The sequence below is a fragment of the Megascapheus bottae genome, chromosome 23 (assembly GCF_031878675.1).
Source record: "Megascapheus bottae isolate mThoBot1 chromosome 23, mThoBot2.hap1, whole genome shotgun sequence".
NCBI classification, from domain to species: Eukaryota; Metazoa; Chordata; class Mammalia; order Rodentia; family Geomyidae; genus Megascapheus; species Megascapheus bottae.
In genome coordinates, this window is record NC_143531.1 from 3,036,081 (window position 1) to 3,052,972 (window position 16,892).

Genomic DNA, 16,892 nt, shown 5'->3' on the forward strand with positions numbered 1-16,892 from the left:
ACAAACCTATTACACAAACCTAACCACAAAATGTAAAAAATGGTTAATAGGAAAGGAGAAAAAAATCATAGTTAAAAACAGTAAACAAAAGTAAGACAGTAAGTTGATCAATAGAGACAGCTGAGACAGTGACACCTGCAAAAGTAAAACTGAAGTACTAACAACAACAAAAAAGTCAAGGTAATGTCTACATTAAGTACAAAGTAGGAAGATCAAAAAAGCTAACACTTATAGAAGGAACATCAATGAATTTTTTTACCGAGAAAATGCATGCGTGGGAGATCTCACATTGGTGGGAGCTGCAAAACTAAACCAGATTTCCTTAATGGTCAGCTTCATGCTACATGAATCTGGAGGTGGAGGCATGAGAGGTAGATCTTTTTTCAAGTCATCAGATTCAACTCCTTCATCCTGTATAAAATAACTGAATATAAGTTCTTATTCAGCTCTACCTAAAATAAGCAGACATTAATGAAAATATCTGCAATTTATGTGAGGCATGAATAATAAGGCAAATTATTAAAAATGGCTTCTGCTAAAATTCATAAACATATTCAAGGCTCACTTTTCTTCAATTCCACCAATATTTGCCTCAACAAGCAGTAAGTGCATTTCAAAACTCTAGTCATTGTATATTCACCAACATGCTATCACACTTAAGCAGATACAAACCTAAGCCAGGAAATGCAATTTCAAAAGCAAAACTATTATTATCATTATAGATTCACTAACTTGTTCATCTGAAACAGAATTTCCATTTAAGTCTGAGGAGGGACTTGTCCGGTCACATGGAAGATTGTCATCAGAGACATCAGTGTTGTAGCCACTGCCAGTTGGAGAATCTGAAGAATTATTGGATGTCAGCACTCCACCTCTTTCTGTAACATTAGTTTTACCCATAATTCCAAAGCTGTTATACAAAACAGCACCAGACTGTCTTCCTCCTAGAAAATGAAAGCATTTACTTATTAAAACAGTGAATGTGCATCTCCAGTTCTGTACAGTATGGTATCTACATAAAATTGCATAAAGATCATTTCTTCCTCACCTACACTTTGTCCTAATCTATAAAAGTGACATATCATTGATTTATCAGGTAAACAAGTATAGACACACACAATTAGTAATTACAGTAGTTACTACACTGTATAGTACTAAACTTGCACGTCTATGCACAATTCAGCCTGCCTTCCTCTTGTAATGTGTTATTCAATAATAAGAGGTAAATATATCAGTACTATTCACCAAATAAAAGATTTTCAGTGTTTACATCCTAACATTGTAAAGTTCCAACAATCAAAGATGTAAACTTTTAAAAAGCTATATGGCTCTATATCTGACTTAGCATTTTTTCTGAATCACACAGTACATTTTACTGGAGCGCTGATATTTGGACATAGCCTAATACCTGAATCACCCAGTGGAGAGAAAGTGCTACTGTGCAGTTAGGGTACCTATGCAGAGGTAGCTACTTCTTGTGAATAATTCCAGGTATCAAAGTTTCTGCCTTACTATGCTCATACAGGTTCCGAAGAGTCATAATCATTCAAACCATTTAAGTAATGTGAGGTAAATTATCCCCAGCCCCAATGCAGAATTCAGCAAGACAGGGGGAACAAAAAGAAAAAGATTGCCTTTTATGGTTAAATTTTCAAGTCCACATTCAAACATTATCCAACCCCATTTTTCTTGGCTGGGCCCTATTCGAGTAACATCTGGGACAACTTGCTGATCTGTTTCATCTACAAAAGTAAATTCATCCAGTTCTTCAAGAGTAAACAAAACTTTGGACTTCTCAAAAGGAATGGCAGTGATGGCGCAGGTCCCGATGTCTGTTATCAAGAGAGCAAGAGGAATTGTTTTAAAGACATATACTTTCAGCTAAAAAAAAAAACAAAAACCAAAATGGCACAGAGGTAGGCTTTAAAAAAATACCTTAGCATTGTGTCAAAAGAAAAAAATAGAAATGAGTCAACTAAATTTTTTTAAAATGCTAAAGAGAAATTTTCATAAATAATGAGTAATACTTTGACCAAAGGGAGTTTCAATCTTTTTCTGAAAAAATCACAGAACACCTTAAAAATATAATTAATGGTCTTAAATAATTCCCCTACAAGCTAAAGTAATTTAAGAAACTTATGTTTACAAAAAAACAATGCATATATTTTATAAGGTATATCATGTACATATAAACAAAGACATTTAATTTTTCCTACATTTTTACACAAATGAAGAAATTCTTTAGGAATTGGGTGTTGGGAATTTTACTTCAGAATGAAGGAGTTCACAATTACACAGGGTGTTGCTTATGGCATGTCCAACAATCAAGTACAAATTGGTTACTGGTGCAAGCACAACTCATACAGGAATTCAAGGAATTTCATCTATTCATTCAATATGTCCCACATTGCAGACTTCAGCATTCATACTCATCTCAAAAACACTGGAGTGGTATATAATATATCATATGTAGTATCAGTAACTTTAAGAGAAATATCTAGGGGCCAGGAGTTTGGCCTAGTGGTAGAGTGCTTGCCTAGCATGCACGAAGACCCAGGTTCGATTCCTCGGTACCACATACATAGAAAAAAGCCAGAAGTGGTGCTGAGGCTCAAGTGGTAGAGTGCTAGCCCAAGCCCAGGACTGGCAAAAAAAAAAAAAGAGAGAGAGAGAAATATCTAAGCAGGTGCTGGGCTCACACCTGTAATCCTAGCTTCTGAAGAGGCTGAGATCTGAAGATTGAGATTTGAAGCTAGCTTAGGCAGACAAATACTTAACATGTTTATCTCCCATAAGCCAGCATAAAGCCAAAATTGGAAGCATGACTCAAATGGTACAGCTTAAGCCAAGAATGAAAAAGCTAAATGAGAGGTAGAAAACCTGACTTCAAGCTCCAATACTGGCACAGAAATATGAAAATAAAAAGGATTATCTACCATTCTTATTGCTACTATGACTAACCTATTGTGACTTAATTAACAAGTGAATTCCTTAAATTGAGTCTTAAAAATAATTTTTAAGGATGAGGCTAAATGAAAGGACTTCCAGGATATGGAAACAAGAGCCATATAATGTGTGGTTGTTGTTCTTAATGTACTATGTTATTTCTCATCTCTTTTGGTGTCCCTTGGCTATCTCATATTGTTACAGTATCTTACTTTGTTATTTGGTTTGTTTATTTGAAAAAGTATAGGGAAGGAGGAAAACAAGATGAGAGGAGTGGGGGGAGGGAAGTGGGGACAAAAACATGAGAAGGGGTATCAATGTTTGTAAAGTAATGTACCTTCTATCTGGTGAATACAATGTAACCGTTCTATTAATTACAATTAAAAAATAATTAAAAAACTATAAATATTGGCTTTCTCTGGTTCTATTATGAACAAGAAGGCCACATGAAGAAAATATATATGAGAAAAAAATTCATAATTTAGGATAATATTTATATTCTTCATGAAGTTTAGTTTGCATTTGCACAAAATATGAGTAAATACCATGTATTTAAAAGTAGATGTTAGACATCTCCTTCTTCTTCCATTCAACATTCAAACTGTAATAGGAAATAGTCATGCTTCCTTTTATAAAATCCTCTCTCTCTCCCTCTCCCTCTCTCTCTGTCATACACACACATACACATACACTTACACACACATACACACACACATACATACACATTAAAGATAAAGCTATTTGATACAAAATCCTACCTGTTGTATCCAGGCCCCTAAGTTGCCCATGAACTCGGTGAATGTTTAACTTGGCAGCAATTTCTTTGCCCTTTTCTGCCCCAGCATTTGATCTGAGAGATCCAGATGACTGAGGCTGCATCTTGTTGGCATGAACATATCTATCAAAATTAGATGCTTTGGTAGGATCGGCATTATTTGAAGTCTCTTCGACCACACCTCTTTATGAGAAAAAAAAAGTATATAATGGTTAAAATTTAAATAGTATAGTTCAGTTAACTATTATGGACATGGTTTACTTCTTAAAATATCCCACCAATTTATCCGATATTAATGACAAATTATTTAATATTTATTGAAAATATGAGTAAAAGCAACACAAACTTTTAAAAATCATACTTTACAGGGCCGGGAATTTGGCCTAGTGGTAGAGTGCTTGCCTAGCATGCATGAAGACCTGGGATCGATTCCTTGGTACTACATGCATAGAAAAAAAAGCTGGAAGTGGTGCTGAGGCTCAAGTGGTAGAGCTCTAACCTTGAGAATGTCCAAGGACAATGCTCAGGCCCTGAGCTAAAGACCAAGACTGGCAAAAAAAAAAAAAAAAAAAATCATACTTTACTAATATATTAAAGTATGATCCCAAAAGCAGTTTTGAGTTGTAACTTAACTTGCATAAATATATTTTTAAAATAACTAAGGGTTGTTTATATATCTAGTAAAATAATGATTCAAATTGTTAAAATCATTCTCACCTGTTCATTCGAACTTGCGTAACAATTCTGTCAAAGCACAATGCCACCAAAGACACATGAGTCACACTTCTACTGGGAGCTGTAGTTGGAGATTCTTCTACTGAGGCTTGTAACAAACATAGGTTTACCTAAACCACAAAATACCACAAATTTTACAGTTAAAAAGCAAAAAAGTATTTGAAAAACATATAAAAAAATTAAAACATTACTAGTAAGAAGCCAAGATGTATAAATATAGCCTCTATAAAATAGTAAACATTTTTACTGGATGAATAGGAAGATTTTAACTAAATAGTGTCCAACATTCTGCTTAAGTTAAACTATTTACACTATACTAAATATATATTAACTGTTTTATAAATTATATAATATCTAACTTTTATATATAACATTAATTATAGTAAGTTATAGTAATTATAGTAAGTATATATGTATGTATATATATATATATACATAATACTATTATTCAAGGGAATAATATAAGCTGGGCATGATGGGATAGCCTGTTATCTTAACTACTTGTACAAGCTGGAAGCTAGTTAGAGTTAATTTATCAAGACCCTATCTCAAAAACAAAAACTAAAAGAAGGGGCCGCGAGTTTGGCCTAGTGGTTAAAGTGCTTGCCTAGCATGCATGAGGACCCGGGTTCAATTCCTCGGTACCACATACATAGAAAAAAGCCGGAAGTGGTGCTCAGGCCCAAGTGATAGAGCTCTAGCCTTGAGAAAGTCCAAGAACAGTGCTCACGCCCTGAGCCCAAGCCCAGGACTGGCAAAAAAAAAAAAAAAAACTAAAAAGAAAAAGGCCAGGAGCATTGTAGACAGTTTGCCTTGCAATCCTGGGTTCAATCCCCAGAAACCACACACACACACACACACACACACACACACACACACACACACAATTTGTTGGCTGCTGTTGTATACACACATGTATTTGTATGTATATATGCGTATTTGTGTATGTGTAATAGTAAAAACTTCCACTACCACTATCACTTAGGGAAATGCAAAGGATAAATAACACTGAAAATGTTTTCTTCCAGGAAAACTTTTGAAATACTAAATAGTTACCTTTGGTATGCTAACATTTGCCTGTAGACCTTTTATTGTTACATTATCTTGCTTTGCATTAAGATTAGTCTGTGCTTGTCCTTGGTTAGTTGTTCCATTTGTGGGGTGCTCAGTTTTTGTTCCCCGAACATCTTGCTTGGAAGATAGCTAAAAAGATTGAAAGGGACATTACTTCATAGGTCATTTGTAATTTCCACTTCATCCACAACCTGCTCATTCACTGTGCTGCTCATGCCCATGGCTATACCTGCTGCTACTTGCTTTGACACCATCTTAAAATCCAAACCTCAGAAAATCTAGGAAATAAAGCAGCAGCAGGGCTGAAAGTATACATGCTAAAGTGAAATCAGGGGGCTGGGAGTGTGGCCTAGTGGTAGAGTGCTTGCCTAGCATATATGAAACCAGAAATGTTTCTGTGGCTCAAGTGCTAGCCTTGAGTTCAAGCCTGGCAAAAAAAAAAAAAAAAAAAAAAAGAAAGAAATCAGCTGATAGAAACAAGATAATAAAGAGGGAGTAGGGGGACAGAAAGTGGGAAAAACACATGGGAAGATGTATCAATGTTCAAGAAGTAGTATACCCACTACCTGATGAATGTAACTGTAACCCTTCCCCGACAAAATAGAATAAAAAAAGAAGTAATGTACCCACTACCTGATAAATATAACTAGTAAACCGTCTATATATAATAAAAAAGAAGTAATGTACCCACTACCTGATAAATATAACTAGTAAACCGTCTACATATTACTCGACAATAAAATACAATAAAAGAAGAAAAAAGAAGAAGAAAAGATGGTAAGAGGAATTATAAGTTATTTTCTTTTAATGTCTTAAAGGCACACTTGTTTTCTGATACTGACAGTACAGTCTGAAATTTCTTCTTTTTAACTCTTCAATCCAAAGGCAATACAGATCAATTTGAAAGTCTAATGAAGCCAGAGGACAGGATATGACTGCTATGCAACTGGCATCATGTCCAGAAGCACAGCATTGTACAATAGGAGACAGTTACTTGATTGAGGCCAGCAAGAGTAACTTTGCAACAACATTAAGGATAAAAGTTACTTGACACAGAAGTAAAAATAAGCATCTTTCTGTCTCAAGAAATTAGGATAGTAATCCTAAAGAACACTCACTCATTCAGAAAACATTCTATACATTCATTCTAAAGAGCCAAAGCATTTTGGAAAAGACTTGGAGCTAAGTGACTTTCAATATAAAATAGAAAGCTATACTTCCAAAAGCAGTTTTTACTACTACTTAATTTACAGTACAGTTCTGTACCTACTGTCTTATGGATCCAAAGCCATGTAAAGGGTTTTGGAACAGGCCTATAAATTCCAATATAGCTTTTAAACTATAAGTTTATTACATTCACAAATTTGTAAATTTGGCTATTCTGTGCACATGATGAATACTCTAGCTGCTATGCCCATTGAATAAAAACCTTACATTTTCTGAGAAGGTAGTCTTGCTATTTTGTACAGCTTCCCTAAGGACTTTAGCATGAAGATCATCTACAATTGCAGCTGGGTGTCGGGTACTAGCACAGTGAACCATCGCTTCAATATATCTGAGGGAAGGAAAAAAGTAAATCAAAATTTGCGATTTCACTTAATACCATGACTTACTTTAATGAGATTCATTAGTGAAAACCAGCATCATTTAAGTACTTATAACAACCTTCCAATACTGAAGGAACTCATTTCAGAACTCACACACAAACGAGGCCTCAACCCCCACCTCACCATAGATGGGCATGGTCACTGTTTTCTCCAAGGTAAATCAACTTCCTGTTTTCTGACAGATCCCACCTTAGCACTGCTGTTCATTTTTAATATAAAAAATATATGACTATATATTAATAAAGTACCATGTTGGTATTATGCCGTGTTTAATTCAAGTTAAATATATTTGTCATTTATTCTTTGCACGCTACTCCATCCTAGCCTATAGTAAACTTTTGGTGTTATAGCGCATAAGAGCCTCTGGCTCTTATCTAGATGTAAATTAGTAACCACTGACCAATCTTGCCATCTTTCCTACCACTGTTCTATTGCCAAATTCCTTTTTTTTTCATATATTTTTATTGTAATTAATAGAAGGGTTACATTATATTTGCCAGATAGAAGGTGCATTACTTCACAAACATTGATACCCTTTCCCATATCTTGGTTCACATTTCCCTTCTCTCACCCCCGCCCCTCATCTTGTTTTCCCCCCTTCCCTATCCTATTTCAAACAACCAAATAAACATATATACAATATATCAGATAACAAGGTAAAATGCTGTAACCATTTGAGATGACCAAGGGACAGCAAAAGAGATGAGAGATAACATAGTACATTAAGGACAACAATCATTCATTATATGGCTTTTGTTTTAGTATCCTGGAGGTCTTTTCAATTAGCTTCCTACTATATGGTCTTACGTATCAAGGTTTTGCTCTATTGCAGATCTCTGCTAGTAGAGCCCAAGGTTTCTACTGATTATGACAAATGAAGGACACCATTGAGCCTATGTTCCTTTGAGTCTGGCTTACTTCACTTAATATGATTTTTTCTAAGTCTTTCCATTTCCTTACAAATGGGGCGATGTTGTTCTTTCTGACAGCAGCATAGAATTCCATTTTGTATAAATACCACATCTTGTTGATCCACTCATCCACTGAGGGGCATCTGGGTTGGTTCCATACCTTTGCTATGGTAAATAGTGCTGCTCTATTGTCAAGTTCTATGAGATCACTGTGTCTAGAGTCCATATGAGCGAGTCCATGTGGTATTTGTCTTCCAAACTTTTTAATATAATGATTTCCAATTCTGTCCATGTCACAAATGTTACCATTTCATTCTTTCGTTTGTATATTTTTTTGTGCTATTACTGGAGCTTGAATTTAAGGACAAGTGTTTTCACTTAGCACTTTTGCCCAAGGCTAATGCTCTACCACTTGAACCACACCTTCATTTTGCTTGTGCTTGCTAAATGGAGTTAAGCATCTTTCAGATTCATCTGCCAAGGCTAGCTCTGAATCCTGATCCTCAGATCTCAGCATCCTGGGTAGTTAGGATTATAGACATAAAGCTCTAGTGCCTGGCAATATTTTGTTCTTTCGATGAATGAATAGTATTCAACTGTATATACCAACCACACTTTATGTATTAATCAACTAAAGGACACAAGTTATTTCTATTCCTTAGCTACTGTGGATAGTGCTAAAAATGCATTTGAGGCATGTCTCTGTAATACACAGTTTTCATTATCATTGGACATTTATGCAGACCCAGATGGCTGGGTCTTAGGGCTAATTCTTTTTTATTACTTGTTGAGGAACCGCCATTCATGACTATAACTTACTTATATTCCTACTAACCATGTGTCTATCTATTCTTTTCTTTGTAACAGTCATTTTTACTGGGGCAAAGTGACATTTCACTATGGTACTACTTGCATCTCTGTGATTAGTGGTGCTGAGCATTTTTTTCATGTCTATTGATCATCCATCATATTGTCTATCTTCTTCTGATAAGTGTCTAGGCCTATTTACCCATTTTACCTTCTTTTTTTTTTTTCTTACAGGGCTTCTTCAGTTCTTTATTAATTCTGGGTATCAGCCTTTTTCCAGGTGAATAGCTTACATTCTCCCATTCAGTAGATTGTCTTTTTACTCAATTGAATGTTTTCTTTGGCACACATAAGCTTTTTAATTTATTGAAATCCCATTTTTCAATTTTTGGTTTGTTTTCTATGCTTTAATTGGTCTTATTTAAAATAGCCTTGCCCATTCAACTGGTCTTGAGTATTTCTTCTATTATTTCTCCTATTAGATACATAGCTGATGACCTTATATTCAACTCTTCAACCCACTGGGTCGATTTTCATACTGTTAAGCCACATTTCTAGTTCTTGGTATTTACTTGTTGTTTTGAGCTAGACTTGGTTTTTTCCTGAACAACAATCTTCCTTTTTTACTCTTCCTGCAGTAGCAGAGATGACAGGCACATGCATTTTCTATTCACATGGATCTCAGCTTCTCATATAGCTAGGATGACTGATAGGGGCCACCACACAGCTACTGTTTAAGATACTGTCTTTCTATTTTCTTTCTTCACCCCTCACCCTCTTTCTTTTGTCAGTCTTGGGGCTTGAACTTGGGGTCTGGACACTGTCCTTGAGCTTTCTCAAGGCGAGCACTCTACCAGTTGTGCCTCAGCACCACTTCCAGCTTTTTCTGTGTATGTGGTATCAAGAAACCGAACCCAGAGCTTCATGCATGTTAGGCAAACAACTCTACCCCCAGGCCACACTCCTAGCCACTTGTGATCATATTTCTTAGGCTAATCTCAAACTTCAGGTTTTCCCATCATAGTCTCCCAGGTAGTTAGGATTACAGAAATGAGTCATTCCATCCTATAATATAAAACTATGAACCTTTGCAGTTAAAGAAGACATTCATTAAAACTAGTCCCCAGTGAAACCCTTCTCAACTTTTTCAACAGGGTTCAATGTCTTCCACAAAACTTTTTATTCCATTCCATTACATACCATCCCAGCTTTTATTTGTATTGATATTACCTCTAGCGATAGAGTATAGTTTCCTTACAAGGTAGAATATCTATTATTTCCCTTTTATCCATTCATTAACTAGATAATATAGTGAGAAAATGAAATAATAATTGCTTATGTCTGTAAACCCAGCTACTTAAGAGACTGAACCTGGAAGATCTCAGTTAAAAATAGAGGGAGCAGAGAAGTCTGTGAAATTCCATTCTCCAATTAACTTCAGGAAAATGTCAGACTGTGGATATCGTTCAAATGAGAGTTTCAGTTGTGAGCAAGAAAATTGACCTGAGTTCTAGCCATGGCCTAAAGTGTGTGTGTATGTGTAAGTGAAAAGTAAATAAACACATACATGAATTACATAAAATACATTGCATTTTATATATATATATATATTTTTTTTTTTTCAGTTGTGGGCTTGGGCTCAAGGCCTGAGCACTGTCCTTGGACTTTCTCAAGGCTAGCACTCTACCACTTGAGCCTCAACACCACTTCTGGCTTTTTTCTATGTATGTGGTACCGAGGAATCAAACCCGGATCTTGGTATATGCTAGGCAAGCACTCTACCACTGGACCAAACTCCCAGCCTTGCAATATAATTTTGATTGAGAGACTAACAGATGATTAACTGAAAAAGTGATCTGGTAAGGCATTTCCATTTTTACATAATTGAAGCAAGCACACTCAAACAAATTTCTATATTAACATATACCATATAACATCATATTCATGTGTCATTCAGTAAAAGAATATCTGTATTTGTAAAAAACATGAATACCTGTCTAAAGCCTCTGCCACCAGTGGAGTCAAAACAATACCAACAGCTCCTTTTACTTCCACTATGGCTGTTGTCTTGGTCTGAGAGACTGGCTGATCCAGGGTCCACTCTTCAGTCAATGTCTCATCATCTGTGTGATCTACAATTTTCTTTTCCAGTGGAGTATATGGTGTGCTATTCCATTTAAAAAGCAAAGCATTTATTCAACAAGACTGAATAGTAGTAGAAGTTGGAGTTCTTTAATGTGAGTAAACATTTCAATGGCATCTATTTCAACACAATACTTTAGGGAGTTGGACTTTTCAGACATAAGCCAAACCAGATATGAAAATGCAAAATGGCAAAAAAGCCAATATATCAAACAAGAAAAGTATATTTTGATATACTTACTTGATCAAAAATAAGAAAAATACTGAACTCTTAATAGTCAATTTTGACAGTACATTCTGATTTTCATAGTATACTTAACAGAAACTGTGCTAGCTTTCAGTAAGTGCAACCAAAGTCATAAAAAGCAAAAAAGCTACATGGTTTGGGGTATTTGGCTGTTTTCTGGCATTACTGGGGTTTGAACTCAAGGCCTTACACTTGTCAGGCAGGCTCTCTAACCTCAGAGCCTCACTCCTAACCCTTTCTGATTATTTGTTCAATAGGGTCTTTTCTTTTTGTTCAGGCCAACTTATACTGTGATCCTGACAATGTCTGCTGTGTAGCGGGATCATATCCAGCCTTTTATTGGTTGTGATGAGAACCTCATACCTTTTTATCTAGAATGGACTTGAGAAGCAATCCTCCCAGCTGGTGGTTTCTGAGCAGCTGGGATTACAGGGTAGGAGCGACTGCACTAGACTATGGTAACTTATTCAAAAATAAGACCCAAATTCAAGTCAATAAAGACTCTCTAGACTGCAAAGTACAAGATTTGTAGCTGAGCATGACAGTGTAGTCCCAGCAACAGGAGCACAAGGACTTTTTCAGTCCAGAATTTCATGGATAACCTGGAAAACATATTAAGACCTTACTGCTAAAATGAATATAAATAATCAGCCACTCAAATAAAAATACGTAATTATTTCTTACTTTGAACTTGATCCTGAGAGCTGCATGCCTCTATCTAGCAAGGAATTAGCTGTGAGCCCTTGTTTGATAACCTAGGAAAAAATAAAAATCAGTTATCATCTAGAATTTTAGAATTTATAAATAAACTTATTTTATTAATATGATTTTGATATATTCAATTCAATATCAACAGAAAAAGTTTTAAAAATCACAAAACACTCCAAAGGGTCATTTCATTTTCTTTTCTGTTTTGGGGGGGTCATGGGGCTTGAACTCGGACTGGGCACTGTCCCTGACCTCTTCAGCTCAAGGCTACTGCCCTAACCCTGGGCCTGGGCATTGGCCCTGAGCTCTTCAGCCCAAGGCTACCACCCAACCCTACCCATTAGTCAAGTCCCACTTTCCATTTTCTAGAGGTTAACTGAAGAAAAGAGTCTCAGGTCATTTTGTGCCTGGGCTGACTTTGAACCTTGATCCTCAGCCTCCTGAGTAGCTGGTCATTTCATTTTCTATATTTCAAATAAATGATACAGCTGGGTTATGAGTTGAGCAATAGAAGTAAAAGGCTACAATTAACACAAGATTTCTTTCCACCAGAATTTTTTTTTCCTTTCAGTACTGGGGTTTGAACTCATCACCTTGCACTTGCTAGGGAGATGAGTCTACCACTTGAGCCATCTCTTCAATCCTCTTTGCTTTAGTTTGGGGATGAAATGTCACATTTATCCCTAAACCATCTGGATTATGATCCTATTTGCTTCCCATAAAGTACACCTAGCTTTTGAGATGGGGTCTTATAAACATTTTACCTAGGTTGGCCTTGAATTGTGATCCTACTGCTCAAAGACTCTTGAATTGCTAGTATTATAGGTGTGAACCATCACAATCAACATGGAATACTTTTTAATACTAGTAAGCTTTTCTGATATCATTTCTTTTTTTGTTTTGCTGGAAAACCAACTTTTAAGTAGAAAAGAGACCCAGAGAAGAATTAAATTTTTAATATTAGAAATTAATTTGTATTTTATAACTATAAAGAATAAATAAAATGAGTAAGTGAAGCTGTTTAGCTAAAATAAATATATAGAAGTGCTAAAAAGGCGCATGATATCCTTAATATGTGGCTATTAGATCCAAACAGTACAAGAGCAAGGACTCAATATTTACATACCCAATACTATGGACATGGTACTAGAAATATAAACACAACTACATAGACATAAAAACTTAAGACTCTAGGCTGGGAGTTTGGCCTAGTGGTAGAGTGCTTGCCTAGCATGCACGAAGACCCGGGTTCGATTCCTCAGTACCACATACATAGAAAAAAGCCGGAAGTGGTGCTGAGGCTCAAGTGGTAGAGCTCTAGCCTTGAGAAAGTCCAAGGATAGTACTCAAGCCCTGAGCCGAAGCCCAGGACTGGCAAAAAAAAAAAAAAAAAAAAAAAAAAAACCTTATGATACGTTTTATTACATAGATTAATATGTATCTATGACATACAAACCCTCAGTCTAATTTTGATTTTGTTCTAAAATCTAAGTGCCAATGATTGTTTATAGAGATTCCCTTCTTGAATACTTGTTTGTTAAATACGTCATTTGAAATATGATGTAAAAATCAATGTTAATAAATTCTTTAATAAAAAAGAAAAAAAGTGCTATGAGTTATTTCAGTTTAATGAGGAGAACTCATATTTCCTAAGTTCTGTGTTTCAACTTATCAAAAGACAGAAATTCCTGGTCAGACACTGGCGGTTCATGCCTATAATACTAGCTAATTAGGAGGCGGAGATCTGAGAACTTCATATCAAAGACAGCATAGGAAGAAACATCTGTGAGACTTATTTCCAATTAACTACCAAAAAGTCAGAAGCAGGGTTGTGGCTCAAGTAATAGAACATCAGCTTTGTGTGGAAAAAGGCAATGGAGAGCCCAAGACCCTGAGTTCAAACCCCAGTACTGGCATATATGTGCACGTGCACACACGCACACACGCGCGCGCGCACACGCACACACACACACACACACCCCACACACACCCAAATGAGTGAATAACTTGACCTATCTTCCCTAGACATTCAACTAACTAATTAGAAATATTTTAAGTACAGAAATAATTACATCCTCTCCAAAATTCTATATAGTACTTGCAATAAAAATACTATCCAGTTTTAGAGAGGAAAATTTGTGTATGACTATATTGCTACATGGAATAAAGAGTCAGAATCTTAGCATGGGAAATTTATCTCAGACAAGGAAAGAGGTGAGCGAAATCTTAAAATCATAACTATACAACTGCCAGTAAAGTTCCTTACTACTCCAGTAAATCCCCTCATGTGCCTACATATCTCTATAAGGACATTTACTATTTCATTTCTATCATTACTAGTGCATCTATATCTCTTGCAGACTCCTGCAATGATTTTCTAAGTTATCATTTACCTCCTTTCTCAAAGGTGGCCATTTCCTTAAAGAACCCAAGTTTCCCAATAAAATTAAATTTCAACTAGTAATGCCATTAAATGTTGAATGATCCTGCTCCTTGCAGGTCTCCAGCCTCATCACAAGCAAGTCTCCCAACTCACTACTTCTCAACTGTGCTGACGGCCTTCCCACAGTATGGCTATAAGAAGATCTCTGTCTGCCTGGAATGCTATGTCCTAGGTCTTCCCCTCCTCCACTATTAATCACCCTTTAAGTTCCATTAAGACTTTACATAATTAATTCTAGTCCTTAACATCATAAAAATTTCCCTTATAATTCACTATTTTAAAAATGAGTGTTTGGGGCCAGGAGTTTGGCCTAGTGGTAGAGTGCTTGCCTAGCATGCACGAAGACCCGGGTTCAATTCCTCAGTACCATACACATAGAAAAAAAGGCTGGAAGTGGTGCTGTAGCTCAAGTAGTAGAGCCCTAGGCTTAAGAAAGTCCTAAGACAATGCTCAGGCCCTGAGTTCAAGCCCCAGGACTGGCAAAAAAAAAAAATGTGACGTAAAAATAAGTATTTGGGGCTGGGAGTTTGGCCTGGTGGTAGAGTGCTTGCCTAGCATGCATGAAGACCTGGGTTCAATTCCTTGGTACCACATACATAGAAAAAGCCTGAAGTTGGCCGGGAGTTTAGCCTAGTGGTAGAGTGCTTGCCTAGCATGCCTGAAGACCCAGGTTCAATTCCTCGGTACCACATACATAGAAAAGACAGAAGTGGTGCTGTGGCTCAAGTGGTAGAGCTCTAGTCTTGAGAAAACCCAAGAACAGCGCTCCAGCGCCCAGGCCCTAAGCCCAAGTCCAGGACTGGCAAAAATAAATAAATAAATAAATAAATAAATAAATAAAAATTAAAAAAGAAAAAGCCCAAAGTGGTACATGAACCATGAGTTCAAGCCCCAGAACTGGGGGGAGGGAGGGAGATTTCATGTCAGCTAATGTTAATTTAGAGGTGATTTTTAGTCTTTCTAAAAGATTAATTTACAGAAAGTTCCCTGAAACAGAATTTGAGAGTAATTTTTTAAAAACCTACTTTTCTAAATAATTACATCAATGAAAATGACTGGTTTGATTTATACCTTAAAGGTTGGAATGGATAGCTGTTCAAATGATGATGAACTTTCTTCACTAGTGGGTGTATCCAGATCAAGGGGACGATGCAAGGAGGACTTTGAGGTTCTCTTGTTGGCTGGGTGTTTCACTGACCAATTAATGACCTGAAACTGAGTAAGGTAAGTCTGGTAACAATTCATCACAGGTTGTTGAGAAGTGATCTGTTCACTTTCTATTGTTTTCTCGCCTTCTACAACATATAGGTGCTCTATTACTTCATCTTCGCCACCTAAGGCAGAAACAAATGAAGCCTGGGATGGATGGGCTTTGAATGGCAGAGTTCGAGGATCCAGAATACTTTCTCCATGGCCAGTTAGTGGCCCTTCGACACTGTGGTAGATGGAACCTCTACTATAGTCAATCTGTTGCGTTTGCTTTTTCTTCTTTTTTCTTCCAGGGTAGGTTCCAGGGCCTTCATCACTGCTAATGGGCTCAAATTCTTCAGCTGCAGAAAAGTATGCTTCACTATCAGCCATGGACATGCTAGAATCCATTGATCGATACTGATGGAATGAATTGGAATCTGCTGATGGTGTGTATGGGAATGAACCAAAACTTCTCCTTTGTTTTGGTGAGTCTAGTACATTCTCATCACTACGAGAGACATCACTACTAAACTGGACTCCAACCGTAACAGGCTGTTTGTCCCCATAAAATGCAGCAGTAAGACTCTTTGTGCTTCCAAGTCGGGTAGAACATACAGATGCTTGGCGCTTCAAGGGAGATCTAAGAGGAGACTGACCTACTGATTTATCCTGAGTGTTAGGAGACACGGGGCTGGTTCCTGAAATTTCTGTAGGAATACTAAAAGAGAAAGCAAAGAAATTTCAAATTCAGGGCATAAATATAAAATGAGCATAAATGGTATATTTATAAAAATCCTTTTAGTAATTTTCATCATTTTGCAAGTAAAAGAAAATCCAACGATTTATAGTATCTATTCAAAGTAGCAAAATTGCATTATATGTTCATATTTACTTGCAGTTTCAAAAGAAGCAGGAGACAGCTTAAACAATAACATATTTAAATCATATTTAGTGAAGTAAGCCAGACCCAAAGGAACATAGGCTCAACGGTTTCCATCATTTGTAATAATTAGTACACATCTAGGACTCTCCTAGCAGAGGATTACAATAGCTTAAAACATAGGCTACATAAGGTCATATAGGATGAGACTAAATGAAATGAACTCTAGGATATGGAAACAAGAGTTTTATCTTGTGTGATTGTTTTTCTTAATGTAATATGTTATTTCTCTTCTCTTTTTTTGCCCTTATGGTTAATCTCATGTTGTTACTGTATGACTTTGTTACCTGGTCTATTGTATATATGTTGATTTGAAATAGGGAAGAGAAGGGGAGAAAACAAGATGATTGGGAGGGGGTAGAGAAA

The 16,892-nt window shown here is 36.4% G+C and overlaps 1 protein-coding gene across 1 annotated transcript in view; it reads right to left on the minus strand.

Annotated features, from left to right (window-relative positions):
* Positions 1 to 16,892, minus strand: part of Bltp1 (bridge-like lipid transfer protein family member 1) — a 160,631-nt gene that overhangs the window by 81,798 nt on the left and 61,941 nt on the right. Inside the window, exons 29-38 of the mRNA XM_090356623.1 lie at positions 15,467 to 16,304; positions 11,929 to 11,999; positions 10,849 to 11,022; positions 6,965 to 7,085; positions 5,513 to 5,659; positions 4,439 to 4,566; positions 3,705 to 3,904; positions 1,635 to 1,832; positions 733 to 944; positions 260 to 411 (exon numbers count right to left, since the gene is read on the minus strand). Of these exons, the coding sequence (XP_090212749.1) occupies positions 260 to 411; positions 733 to 944; positions 1,635 to 1,832; positions 3,705 to 3,904; positions 4,439 to 4,566; positions 5,513 to 5,659; positions 6,965 to 7,085; positions 10,849 to 11,022; positions 11,929 to 11,999; positions 15,467 to 16,304 (2,241 nt within the window). The remainder of the gene's footprint in view (positions 1 to 259; positions 412 to 732; positions 945 to 1,634; positions 1,833 to 3,704; positions 3,905 to 4,438; positions 4,567 to 5,512; positions 5,660 to 6,964; positions 7,086 to 10,848; positions 11,023 to 11,928; positions 12,000 to 15,466; positions 16,305 to 16,892) is intronic.